The 13,656-nt window shown below is 36.2% G+C and overlaps 1 protein-coding gene across 7 annotated transcripts in view; it reads right to left on the bottom strand.

Annotated features, from left to right (window-relative positions):
• Positions 1 to 13,656, bottom strand: part of U2SURP (U2 snRNP associated SURP domain containing) — a 66,234-nt gene that overhangs the window by 29,502 nt on the left and 23,076 nt on the right. For 6 of the 7 annotated variants that reach the window (XM_062213610.1, XM_062213602.1, XM_062213588.1 and 3 more), the window contains 10 exons: positions 12,972 to 13,137; positions 12,585 to 12,796; positions 11,632 to 11,675; positions 8,441 to 8,545; positions 6,293 to 6,359; positions 6,053 to 6,216; positions 4,708 to 4,870; positions 4,137 to 4,216; positions 1,550 to 1,637; positions 452 to 574 (listed from right to left, as the gene is read on the bottom strand). In XM_062213610.1, the coding sequence (XP_062069594.1) occupies positions 452 to 574; positions 1,550 to 1,637; positions 4,137 to 4,216; positions 4,708 to 4,870; positions 6,053 to 6,216; positions 6,293 to 6,359; positions 8,441 to 8,545; positions 11,632 to 11,675; positions 12,585 to 12,796; positions 12,972 to 13,137 (1,212 nt within the window). Of the gene's footprint in view, positions 1 to 451; positions 575 to 1,549; positions 1,638 to 4,136; positions 4,217 to 4,707; positions 4,871 to 6,052; positions 6,217 to 6,292; positions 6,360 to 8,440; positions 8,546 to 11,631; positions 11,676 to 12,584; positions 12,797 to 12,971; positions 13,138 to 13,656 lie in introns of those variants that run through there. The other variant, XM_062213620.1, reaches the window with a different exon arrangement.

The following is a 13,656-nucleotide window of genomic DNA, read 5'->3' on the forward strand; positions in this document are numbered from 1 at the left end:
AACTATGTTGGTTTATCAGAATGTAACCCCATCCCAAGTTGAGGAGCAACAGTAAACAACAATATACATCTTTTCATGTTATCAAACAAAAAACCAACTGCCAATTTTCCTAAAAGAATGCAAAATAGAGTTCCTGTTAGATATAATTTTGACTTCTGGGATCCAGAAATTCTAGCAATAAAAATCCATGATGTAATGGTAAAAATAGTTATTTCTCACAAAAATGTTACTTACAAACATGGGTCCTTCAAAAACATCACAGAAAATGGGTATTATAAAAAATCCACATGTGGATTTCAAAAATTTTTGCACCAAAACATACTTTTCAGTCCATTTTTTAATACATTTTTTCCACAAATTTTTTGAAATACCCACATATGTAACCTACTATACCTTCAGAGCATTCCTCTCCCCAAAAACACTTTTAAAAGCAAATACAATGAATGCATACCTCTGTTTCCTTTTCTTCAATAATATTTACAAGTCCTAAGAAAATATTTTGTAGTTTGATCAAAAATGGTTCTGGATATATTGCCCAATCTTCCCATGCTCTGAAGCAGGTCATTACCCGTTGCTGAATTAGAAACAGACAATAAATTATTATTTTGAGCAATGTCTCAAACCTCATCTCAAGAAAATTGTTATGATCTAAATTTTCCTTTACGCGGACATCCTTCTTAAAATTTTAAGAAAATAATTATCATTACCATGTTTAAAAGAATTTGTCATCCTCCAATTAAAAGAAAAACATTAACCTCCAAAAATAATGAAGAAACAGTAAATTTTGCTCTTTACTACAAAAAGTCAACTCCCACACCATTAGTACTAAACATAAGCCACATTCTGGGAAACATTTACATAAAATCTTATTAAAGCTGGAAATCAAAGTAGCCAAGTTTTTTTAACCTGAATCCCTTTATGGTCCAATGTTTACTTCCTAATTCTGGCTGACACTTTTCTCTGTCCTTACCAGGAATTTTTTTTGATGTTCTAACTTAGGGTCAGATTGTTAGAGGTCAAAATTGTTTTTTAATGGAGTGCTACAAAGTCCCTCAAATGATGGGGTCACTGGATATATTCCCAAAAATTTTCTTAAAAAACAAAACAAAACAAAACTTCTCGTCATGAAAGTATTTTAATTTACTCAATTATAAGACACTTTGTGGCTCTGTCTTAACACTGGTCTACAACTTTTAAAAATTATAAAGAATGAGTCACTGAACACTTTCTAAACATATATAACTAAAATGTATATCCCCAAATCCAGCCAAACTGTACCTACCATCAGAAAACAAGTAGTTTTCCCACTATGATTTCTGAAAATATTTAAGATAATCAACACTTAAAACTGGACAAAATAACACTGGTTAGTATATTTTAAAATTTCAAGCATTTTTGATAATGAAATTAAAATGGAATAATCTCAAAATAGTAATTTCTAAGATAGCCAAGTTTTTATTTAAGTGGTTTTATGTACCATTCTAGCCCTCCAATGCCCTCCCCATCTGCCTGTTTAAATCACTAGGGCAAAATAGTAAAATACACATACCTTAAAGTTTTCAGATTGTAAATGGCCTTGAATTGTACGATAGGTAGCATTGAGGTCTGAAAATATCTGACATAATTTTGTTTCAAAACTGAAATTGAAACAATACATTCTTTAAAATAGAATTTATGTAAAAATCTACACCATCTTCAGCATGCTAGCCACTGAAAATCCTCCTGGACTTAAAAATCAAGTTAATCAAGAGAGTCTTAAAAATCAAGAACTAGAGGTTTAAACTTTAAATCCATAACTGAATTGCTTTTACTCCTATTATTCTGGATTTCTCTTATTACTATACATCTAGGAATAGTTTCAAGCCATGTAGTTTACCTTCTTTTGTCTTACAAGAAAGATAAAAAAAAAAGATGACTTTTCCAAAAACTAGCTGAACTAAGAGGACTTATATTTCTAAATTTGTTTCACTGAATCTAATCCATAAAATAAACCCAGAAGGGAAAACCAAGGAAGAATTACATGTCATTACGTTACAATAATGTCCTATTGCCTCAGCTGAAAACATTAACAATGGACTACAATTTTGGGGCCAGCGCTGTGGCTCAGCAGGTTAGAGACCCAGTTGCTCTACTTCCTATCCAGCTCTCTGCTGTGGCCTGGGATAGCAGTAGAAGTTGGCCCACGTCCTTGGGCCCCTGCACTCAAGTCGGGGACCTGGAGGAAGTTCCCAGCTCCTGGCTTCAGATTGGCTCAGCTGCAGTGTTGCAGCCAATTGGGGAGTGAATCAATGGATGGAAGACCTCTCTCTCTCTGCCTCTCCCCTCTCTATGTAACTCTGACTTTCAAATAAATAAATTAAAAAAATGGACTGCAATCAATATAATGTTTTTTTTCAATATAATGTTGATCAGAAGAGAACACAGATTATATTTCTACAGTTAAGGCTATATCCTTGGTCTCTTATTTTTGCTATTATTTATATCATTTGTTTATTATGCAAGAATATTTATAAAAGTTTGTGAAAAATGAAATTAAGGTTGTTTATTTTGGCACAAAAATGTTTAAGGTCTACGCACTGTGATTTTCTACACATTTCTACACACTTCTTAAAATACTCTCCTACAGGCCGGCGCCGCGGCTCACTAGGCTAATCCTCCGCCTTGCGGCGCCGGCACACCGGGTTCTAGTCCAGCTCTCTGCTGTGGCCCGGGAGTGCAGTGGAGGATGGCCCAAGTGCTTGGGCTCTACACCCCATGGGAGACCAGGAGAAGCACCTGGCTCCTGCCATCGGATCAGCGCGGTGCGCTGGCCGCAGCGCGCCAGCCACGGCGGCCATTGGAGGGTGAACCAACGGCAAAAGGAAGACCTTTCTCTCTGTCTCTCTCACTGTCCACTCTGCCTGTCAAAAAATAAAAATTAAAAAAAAAAAATATTCTCCTACAATGCACTAAAATTAGGAAGGCATTTTGGCAAGCTGCTTGGGATACCCACATCCAGAGTGCCTAGTATGGTGTCTCACCTCTACTTCCTATCCAATTTCCTGCTAAGGTGCCTGGGAGGCAGCAGATTATGATGGCCCAAATACTCGGGTTCCTGCTACCCACATTTCAGATTCAGATGGAGTTCTAGGTTCCTAGCTTCAGCAGATCTAGATATATCTATCCATCCATCTCTCCCTCCCACTGCCCCCTCACTATCTATTCTGCTTATCAGATAAACATAAATTTAAAAGCAAAAGTTATTTTTTAGTCCATCCATTTGTTCTCTAGTCAATTATTATGAAAATGAAAAAATAAAATATCTAGAATACTGATAATTTAGCACAGTGGGCTTTTTTTTTTTTTTTCCCCCCAGATTTATTTATTTGAGAGGCAGAGTTACAGACAGGGAGACACAGAGAAGAGAGAGGCCTTCCATCCACTGGTTCGTTCCCCAAATGGCCACAACTGCCAGAACTGGGCCAATCCAAAGCTAGGATCCAGGAGCTTCCTCAGGGTCTCCCATGTGGGTACAGGGGCTCAAGCTCTTGAGCCATCCTCCAGTGTATTCCCAGGCCATTAGCAAGGAGCTGGATCAGAAATAGAGTAGGGGGTCGGCAATGTGGCACAGCAGGTAAAGCCGCTGCCTGCAGTGCCAACATCCCATTTGGGAACCAGTTCAAGTCTCAGCTGCTCCACTTCCGATCCAGCTCTCTGCTATGGCCTTGGGAAAGCAGAAGATGGCCCAAGTGCTTGGGCCCCTGCACCCATGTGGTAGACCTGGAGGAAGCTCCTGCTCCTAATCAGCCCAGCTCCAGCCAATGAAGCCATCTGGGGAGTAAAACATTAGCTGGAAGACCTCTTTCTCTCTACAGCTGCCTCTCAAAAAAAAAAAAAAAAAAAAAAAGTGGAGCAGCCAGGACTCCAGCAGGGACTCTAATCTGTGCCCGTTTGAGATTGCCAGCAACTCAGGTAGAGGTGTAACCCAACACAGCACAGTGCTGGCCCCTACAAGTCGATTTTCAAAAAAAATTCTACAGCCTATAAAAAAAATTATGTTTTACTGTTAAAGAGTCTTAACAAAACAATCTTCCTTTCTGAATTCCTTACCCTTAAATCTTTATTTCAAGAACATCAACTTACATCATTATACTTACAATTTTCTATAATATGAAGCATTGGCAACTTTGGCTGAAGAGTTGTACAAAACATCAGAAACCAAATATAATCTGGCAATCTGTAATACCAAAAGATAACATAAAATGGATCAAAAATAAAAACCACTAGCTAATAACATGGCTAGAAAACAATTCTGTATTGTTGTTTCTTAATAAAGCTAATGTTTAACTATAATGTAATAATCATTACTAAGTGGGAGAATTACATGGAATTCCACATCACAATCATGCCGTTGGCAGGAATATTATCTGTTAACTCATTTACATTTCAACTTGTTGATGAACTGTGTATCAATGAACAAAGCAGTCTTCCTAGCAGAAGGAAAAGAGAATTACACAGGAAAGGCTTTGTCAGTCAAGTTGCTCATACAAAAAGGAAACCAATTCCGATCCCAAAATAAGTCACTGTCTCACATTTTTTTTTTAATTAAAGAAACGCTCATAAAAGTGGGTAGAAGATTTTTACCTCTCCCTGTGCCTCCACTGCCTTTCTGCCTGTCAGATGGATAAAGGTTTTTTTTAAGTTCATAAAGAAAAATCACTGCCATACCTTTTTAGGAAGGGGTGTCTTTAAGATGGACAATGACTCAGTAATGCAATCCACTATTTCTTCAGCAGCTTCAGCATTATTAAGACAGAAAACCATTGCATCTCCAATATCATTTTTCCTTGGAGTTAATCCTCGCAAGATTTCTTCTAATTTGTCCCTCTGTCTGAATATACATTTTTTAAGCTCATAAATATTTATACAGATTTCAATGTCATTATAACTTCTGCTCACAAATTAATTTCTTTAAAGCTCAGATAAAATAATTCTGAAAACTGAATTGTTAAGCCTCTCAAATTTGTTACAATTTTTTAAAGGACTTATACTGAGAAGAATACTTTGCCCTGAACTAATAAAAGATTCCAGTAGTATTTTTAGCTTACAAATTAAGTAAATATAAAATGGGCATTTTTTCAATAGTATTTGAGAAAAGCTCCAGTTCTTTCATGCCATTATATTGAAGAAGAACCTTCATGCTCTTTCATCCCCTTCCTCAGAAGAAGTCTATTACTTTACTATTTCTGCATGGAATTAGGACAGCTACTTTTTTCTGTAAAGGAGAAGATAATACAATTTTACTTATAAAAACACAAGGCGGGCAGATTTGGCTCATGGGTTGAGTTTGTAGACTCCTAGGCCAAAGTGATAACGAATACTCATTTTGAGAAACAAATACAGTTAATTACTAGAGTGCTCCATTAGCAAATGTTCTCACACACAAAGCATTTTGTTTTTTGAAATTTATCAGTGACCTTTCTTGTCTTTTTCATAGAAAAAAAATCTATGACTTTTGAAATGAAATTAGGTTGGCATGAAGCTATACCTATTCCTCCTCCACATCGAAACTACTTTCTATGAAGGAGCAGATGCTTCCCTCACCTCCACCTGCACTGAATGAGCACTAATAATAACCTACGTTGCCTTGGTGGCTATCTCACAGCCCATAACACACTGCAAACTCTATGCAGAGCCTTTGCATAGTCAACATCAGACCCCGCCAGCCAGACAGCAACTTCTCTTCTTTATATTACATTCAGAGAGGCAAGGATTCTAAGGGTGCCCAGATAATTTCTGCAAGAATCTGAAGTATCTCAAAGCCAAACAAAGAAGTTAGTCATGTTTAAGAGATCAGAATTAATTTTATCAGAAGGCAGAAGTCAAAGCCAATAGGATACATCCTTGTATTTGCCAAGACAGTTAAAATTATAAAACCTGTATGAAAGATGTTACTAAGCATTCTAACACTAAAAAAAATTATTTTAGGGTTAAAATCTTAGCAAGACCATTCACTAAAGCAATCATCAAAGAAACTTTTCTGAATATATAACAGAAAGGAAAAATATCTTACTCTTCCTTAAGTGCTCCCTTTTTACTAGGCTCCTCCACAAAAGCTTCTGTTTCTTGCTCTTCTGACATCCCATGCAGGTAGGGATTTAATGGTGGTGGCCTCCAAAAAGACCCATTTTTGAACATACGAAAATCTTCTGTCCGCCACTTAGTTGGAGAATCTCCCTAATAAATATCCAGAAGTTATTAGAGAGGTCTAGTAACTCAGAGTTAAAATTAACAAATAAATGATTCTACTTGCCTGCAGAATAGAGTAAAGCTTCCACCTATAGTAAACATGGGCTGGTGTCTGGTTTTCAAATAAGAACCTAAATAAAACAAACACAAAATTAGACATCATATTCTCTGAGCTATCTTCAACAAAGTATAAATAAATGAGAAACAGTATTTGCCTATTTGGTTCTAAATAAAACCAGAAGTAAGAATTGCCAAAGGGAAATTCTCACCCACTGCCATCCACTACATGCTTCTTCATGGTCCCGGCCCCATGCTGCTAAGTGAATGGCATTCATACTCAGAAAGCATGCATCTTGCTGCATCTTAGACTCTATCAAACACTCGGGTCAGACACTGTGTCTGCTAAGGGGAGATTTTCCCCAATATATAATCTCAAAAGCAGTGGTTTTACACTATTCAGTGTTAAATTGGTGCCTCAGATACAACAATTTCCTGTACAATTGATTTTTTTATTTTATTTTTTTTTTGACAGGCAGAGTTAGACAGTGAGAGGGAGAGACAGAGAAAGGTCTTCCTTCCGTTGGTTCACCCTCCAAATGGCCGCCACAGCTAGCATGCTGGGCCGATCCAAAGCCAGGAGCCAGGTACTTCCTCCCAGTCTCCCATGCGGGTGCAGGGCCCAAGCACTTAGGCTATCCTCCACTGCACTCCTGGGCCACAGCAGAGAGCTGGACTGGAAGAGGAGCAACCAGGACAGAAGCCGGCACCCCAACCAGGACTAGAACCTGGGGTGCCAGAGCCACAGGCGGAGGATTAACCAAGTGAGCCGCGGCGCCAACCTGTACAATTAATTTTGTTATGTAACTTATGAAGACACTTTCATTGAAATGCATAATGAAAAATATTTTCTTTCTAGAGAATGCTGAAAATAATGCTATATAACTAAATAAAAATGAGGTGTGGGGTGGGGGACTGGCACTGTGGCATAGCAGGTAAAGCACTGCCTGCATTGCTGGCATCTCATATGGGCGCTGGTTCAACTCCCAGCTGCTCTACTTCCGATCCAGCTCTCTGCTACGGCCTGGGAAAGCAGAAGATGGCCCAAGTGCTTGGGGTCCTGCACCTGCATGGGAAGACCCAGAGGAGGTTCCTGGCTCCTGGCTTCAGATCGGCACAGCGCCAGCTGTTGCGGTCAATTGGGGAGTGAACCAGAGGACAGAAGACCTCTCTCTCTGCCTCTCCTTCTCTTTGTGTAACTCTGATTTCCAAATAAATAAATAAATCTTTTTTTTTTTTAAGATTTCATTTATTTATTTGAGAGGTAGAGTTACAGACAGAGGGAGAGACAGAGAGAGAGGTCTCCCATGTGATGGTTCACTCCCCAGATGGCCATAATGGCTGGAGCTGAGCCGATCTGAAGCCAGGAGCTAGGAGCTTCTTCTGGGTCTCCCACGTGGGTGCAAGGGCCTAAGCACTTGAGCCATCCTCTACTGCTTTCCCAGGCCACAGCAAAGAGTTGGATTGGAAGTGGAGCAGCTGGGACTTGAACCAGGTCCCAGGTGGGATGCTGGCACTGTAGACCAGGGCTTTAACACACTACACCACAGTGCCAGCCCCATAAATAAATCTTTAAAAAAAACAAAAAAAAGTGATGGGAAACTGACCTAAGCACATTTTAGTCTAATTACTAAGATTGATTCTTATCTGCTTGCAAAATAATTCCATACTTTTTAGAACTTTATTCTTGGAAATATTTTTAATTCCAGAAAATAGTTTTAAAATGTACACCTAAAGATATACAAAACAGGAAATATATATATGTGTATGTATAAATATATATATAAAACATACTATTCAGTCTTAAAAGGAAGACATATGCTACAAGATGGATGCATCCTGAAGACATTATACTAAGTGTAATAAGGCAATCACAAAAGGACACTTATATATGAATGCATTCAGATGAAGTATGTACAATAATCAAATTAATAGTGACAGGATACAGAATGGAGTTTGCCAGGCTGAGGGGAGGGGAGAAGAGGGAGTTATTATTTAATGAGTACAAAATTTCAGTTTTAAAAGAAGAAGAAACAAGATGGATGTGGTCATGGTTTACACAGTGTGAATGTACTTAATACCATTGAATTATACATTTAAAAATGATTAACAGTACATTTATATGTATTTTACACCAAATTTTTTAAATGCACACCTGAACATAGGATTGTTGATTTCTCTGTTCATAATCATAGCTTCAAACATTGGCCCTTCACGTACAACAAACTCTATCATTCGATGTATCAGAGCGAGCAAATTCCTACAACAACAACACAGTTAAAGAAAATGGATTCAGACCTACCACTATATAAAACTATACTTGACCTAAGTTACTATAATTGTGCAGAAAAAGATTATTCTGCTGACTAATACAGAATTTATTATCAAAATGGTAAACTGGAGCATTTGTTAATACCTTATGCATTAAGACGAAGTGGGGCAGTGGGGGTGAGGAGTAGGGGAATGGTAGGGGAAGGAAAGCTTAAGGGAGGGTGGGAAACCACAAAACACCCTCACAGTAATAAAGATTTGATTTTCTAAATGCCATTTAACTTTATTTTCCAAATGTAAAACATAAATTATGTATCACAACTAATTGGAAAGCTGCAAATATATAAAATCAGTAACTCAGAACTTGCATCTATTATAATCATCTAAAAACTTACACACTATCTCAGTTTTAAAATAAAATACTCCTAATCCAAGCACTTATGTGGTGGTTTTGAAATGTTGCAACCATGACTATAATTAATAAAAATGCAGAACTACTTAACAAGTTTAAGGCCTGATTTAATAAAAAATCCATCCATCTCCTGTACTTTTCTGGCACATATATACCAGATGGAGCTTTTATTAAATTTGACCTTCAGTGAGGCAACATCCCTTTGGATCACATTTCAAACTAGTTCACGACTCATGACATGTACAATACTGCCTGTATATTATGAAGCAATGGAAAAATTGTATTGCCAAAACATTAAGTGGAGTTTTTACTCTTTCCAAAATATTCCAAAATGGGGGACATGGTGAAATGCCCTTCCCATTTTCCATAACAACTATTTTCAAGTTTTTAAAGTCCAAATAAATATATGCAACTTTTCAGTACAGGCATTTTATTGGTTGGACTCACGGAAAGCCTTTATTTTTAAAATTTGAAGGTGAGTCCTAAAATCATGTGATACCTTATTTGGCTCCAAACACAATTTCAGACAGTGATTACAATGTCAGGCAAGAATGATTCCATTTATTTATAAGCTGCTTTGGATTTCTCATCTCACCAGTCCACCAGCATACAAAGTTGGCAAATAACAATTGGGAACAGCAAAAGGATATTGGCTCTTGGTACAAGGAACACACTAAATTACACCTTTAGCATTCCCAGCTCAAATTAGTTCATATAACTGCTAGAATATACATAAATATATAGTTATAGGACAAGACAGTTTTGGCTCTATAATGGCCTGCTTCAGAGTACATGAACAGTAAAATAATCTATCTCATGGTGACTGTACTTAACAGATTTCAAACAAACCTACTTAAGTGGACTCTAGAAGTACTACATGGTGGGAAAAAATTTAAGTCTAATGAAGGTCAAAAAATTTAATGAAAGTTTAAATCTTTACAAAGGGGAAAGTATACATTTAAAACTATTAATTCAACCTCAAGTTATTAAAACCAAAAAACCAAAAACATGGCTTGATTTTAAACTTAAAAATTTTTTTTCACGTAAGTATTACTTGCTCTGCAAGTATGCAATTCTTAATATCCAAATTAGACAGTATTCTCAGCATCCATGGCATTAATTTTAAAGGAAGGGAGATAATGTAAAGTTATGATTCAGTTCCAAAACTCCCACTGGTATGAGCCAAATTAAAGCTAAGGGAAATTTTATGTATCATAATATGACCAATTACTAGGTGGACAAACACTATACATCCAGAAACTTGTGTGAATTAAGTCAAAAGCAACTCAACTTCAGTATTAAGGATAGATGAAAAATGGTGCAGCAAGTTTAAAACCAAAGGATTCATTCTAATAAAATGCATACTCAAAATTTTGTTTAGAAGTAAGCTGAGCCACACGTAAAGCTACAACTGGATATTGTGATTTTGAGTATTACAAAAATGTTCCTGTAACTGCTCTATCAGTGGAAAAAAACCCACTATAGTTTTAAACAGGCTTGTAACTGATAAAATCTATTTTTTCTAATTTAAGTTTAAAAATAAGTTTTTTAGATGTTTCATATGATACTTAAAATCAAAATCTGACAATTAATTGTTACTAGTTTGAATTCAAAGTTTTTAAAAGACTTAATCACTCTTGTTCCTTAAAAACTGCGTGTTTAACTTTTATATAAAAAATGGTGGCTTTTCTACCAGAATGGAACAGTGTAGTACAAAAAGATGATATATTAAAAGTGCATTATTTTATTTTAAGATGGTAATTATCTTACTCTGGGTAACAACAACCAAAAAAATATTGTCTCTCAGTTATAATAAAAACCACATTTATTGGAGTTGATCGTACCAATGTCTGGTCAAAAACTGTATACTTTCCCAATCCATCCCATGATGTTTTCCTGGTCCCCCGCTGCCGCAGACAGTTCAGCTGGTGTTGCTCACCAAGGCCAATGTCAAAGAGAATTTGGTATTCTTTTGTGTTCATTTATTATTCAACCAGTGTTGTGTTCCTGTGTTTGGGAAAAGGCTTAGCTTGACTGAGCAAGAGCATACCTAGAACATGAATGCTTCTGCTCTAACAGTATGTTGAAAAAGAAAAAACAGAAACAAAGAAAGGGGAAATAAAAAGAATTCCAAATACCTTTGTTGTCATGAAAAAGTTTCTAGCATGTCCAGTGTTCACGAAAATAATAAGATTTTCTTCTTAAAATCAATTAGAAAAAAACAAAACTATGTCTTCATTAAGGAGAGCTCAACTAAAGTTATATATTAAATGCAGTTGATTAAGAAACCAAGAAAGAAGAATAACAGCAGATTGATTCAAACTGTAACATTATCTAAAATTTGATGAACGTTTAAAACACCTATTCTCCCATAATAGTCTAACATTATTAGACCATCAACTCCAGATTAAATCTATTAAACATATTCTAACTAAAGCTATATAAGTTCCCTACACTCATTAATGGTAAAAACAAAAAAGATAATGACATAAAATTGTAAAGTATACTAAAGCTAGTTAAGTTTCACATATCCCCCCAAAAAGTACTGGGAAGGAACCATTGCTCAGTCAAGATATTACCTTTTCCTCAACACCATTTTTTTTTTAATTCAGAAGGGGATATTGTCTATATTTAGATCAGTAATAATAAAGAAAAACATGTACCTTTCTGTTGGGATAACCACTTTGACTATGGCTTGCGACAGAGTCTGTATATGAAGTCACATCAGATAATAAACATAGAATATGTGAGTATTGTTAACAAGTAACAAGCAAAAATATACATATGCATTGAAAATACTACACATCTAATCACAAGTTTTGCAGGCAATCACTGCATTTGAAGTAATTATACACTAAGCAATTACATAAATGCAAATGGATGTGTTCAGTGAACAGTAAGCGTTCACTAAATGCAAAGAATCAGAACATTCCTGCCAGAATGCACACCAATGCACTGAAATAGGTACTACACTGAGAATTATCAGATAAAGATTTTAATTTGTGAAATAATTAACTGTTTGCCTCCGACCATTAAGTTTGCTACTTTGTTCCCAAGCCTTTAAAACCAGCCCTGTCATTTTAAGTGTAATTAATCTATAACAGAACCAACAAATTCTTATAACTTGAAATAAGGTTGGTTTATGTTTAATAAAAAGAAAATACTCACCCTTTGCTTTTACTAGACTAATTTTTTTAAAAACCACATATGCTCTCAAATATTCTAGTACCTCAGACCTTGAGACTAAGCTAGCTGCCATCCAAACAATTTAAGAAGTCTAATTGAAATGCACTTAACCAAATACAATGCATCACTTTCTCAGAACAAAGTAAATTTAGATACTGCCCTTAAGCAAACCTGGATACAACACTGGACAAAAAGAGGGAAAAAACTTAACAGTGGTCAAAAAAGGAATGATAGCCACAAATAAAAATACAACCTAATATTTCAATACAGCGTTTCCATGGGCTAAGGCAGGGAACACATTTACTTATTTCTTTAAGAGTTGCCAAACAGAATAACACACACATTTTCTATAAAGTTGTTGAAAAGAAATACTACCACAGATTTAGTATTTACAAACTAGATGCAGCCCTATGTACATTTTTAAAATTACCTTCTCAAAATCCTCCTTGTTTTTGGGTGGCGGTAACATGGGAGCATTGGGGTTTTTTAACCGCTCTCTAGGCTGCGCATTAAAAGGCAGTCCGGAAGGAGGTGGGGGAAGCGTATGTTCCATCATAGAAGGCGGAATGTATATTGGATGTGGAGGAATAGGTACAGCTTTACCCCAACCTAACTTCATTTCAAAAGACATAATCATTTTCCCTATAAAGAAAAACAAGAAAGTCATGTTCATAAAAGAAAATACTTCTGGTAATTTAAATTAATCTTCATTTTTAACCACTCCATTTTAGGTCCATTTCCTCCATATTATGGCTTTTATAAATACTTCTCCCAAACCAAAGATATGTCTGAATTTTATAAATGCTAACTTTCTTACCATTTAAATTTTTTAAAGCTCTTTCTGCATCTCTTCTATTCATAAAAGCCACAAAGCCACAATTTCTCTCTCTTGCTCTCTCTTCATCAGTTCTAGGCCACATAATTTTCACACTGGCTAATGGTCCAAATCTCCCAAATTCTTGGCACAGCATTTCTTCATTCATCTATTAAAAGGCAGAAGAGTTTTGGTGTGAAAAGGAAGGAAGCAAGCAAGTAGGCAGGGAGGGAGAGAGGGAAGAAATGGATTCTATGCAACAGAATGCAAAGCAGCTTTTATAAAATGAAAGGCAACATATTAATTCTATAATTTTCTACTCAAGTACTAGAAACTCTACATAGGTAAAATTTTGCCCTCATATGGAATTCACAAATCTTTTCACACCAGAAGCACTCTGTTTGACCTATACAGGATGCCAAGGTGGGGAGGCTGGATGGCTGCAGAAGTCAAAAGCACTACACCTCTTCTGTTTCAGGATCCTAGACTCTAAATAAACTGTTCTGCAAGTGGTGGTTTGTTTAGGCTTAGAGCAGCATTTTCCAAGCAGTTGTGATCAGCACTTTTAAGTTAAGCAGGAAGTTATTTATTAACAATGACAAAAAAAAAAAATAAATAAAAAAGAAATCTAATAACCTCTTCTCTTTTTCAGCACCCCACTACAAGAGGGCAAATATATAATTTTTTA

Source organism: Lepus europaeus, chromosome 2 (genome assembly GCF_033115175.1).
Source record: "Lepus europaeus isolate LE1 chromosome 2, mLepTim1.pri, whole genome shotgun sequence".
Lineage (NCBI taxonomy): Eukaryota > Metazoa > Chordata > Mammalia > Lagomorpha > Leporidae > Lepus > Lepus europaeus.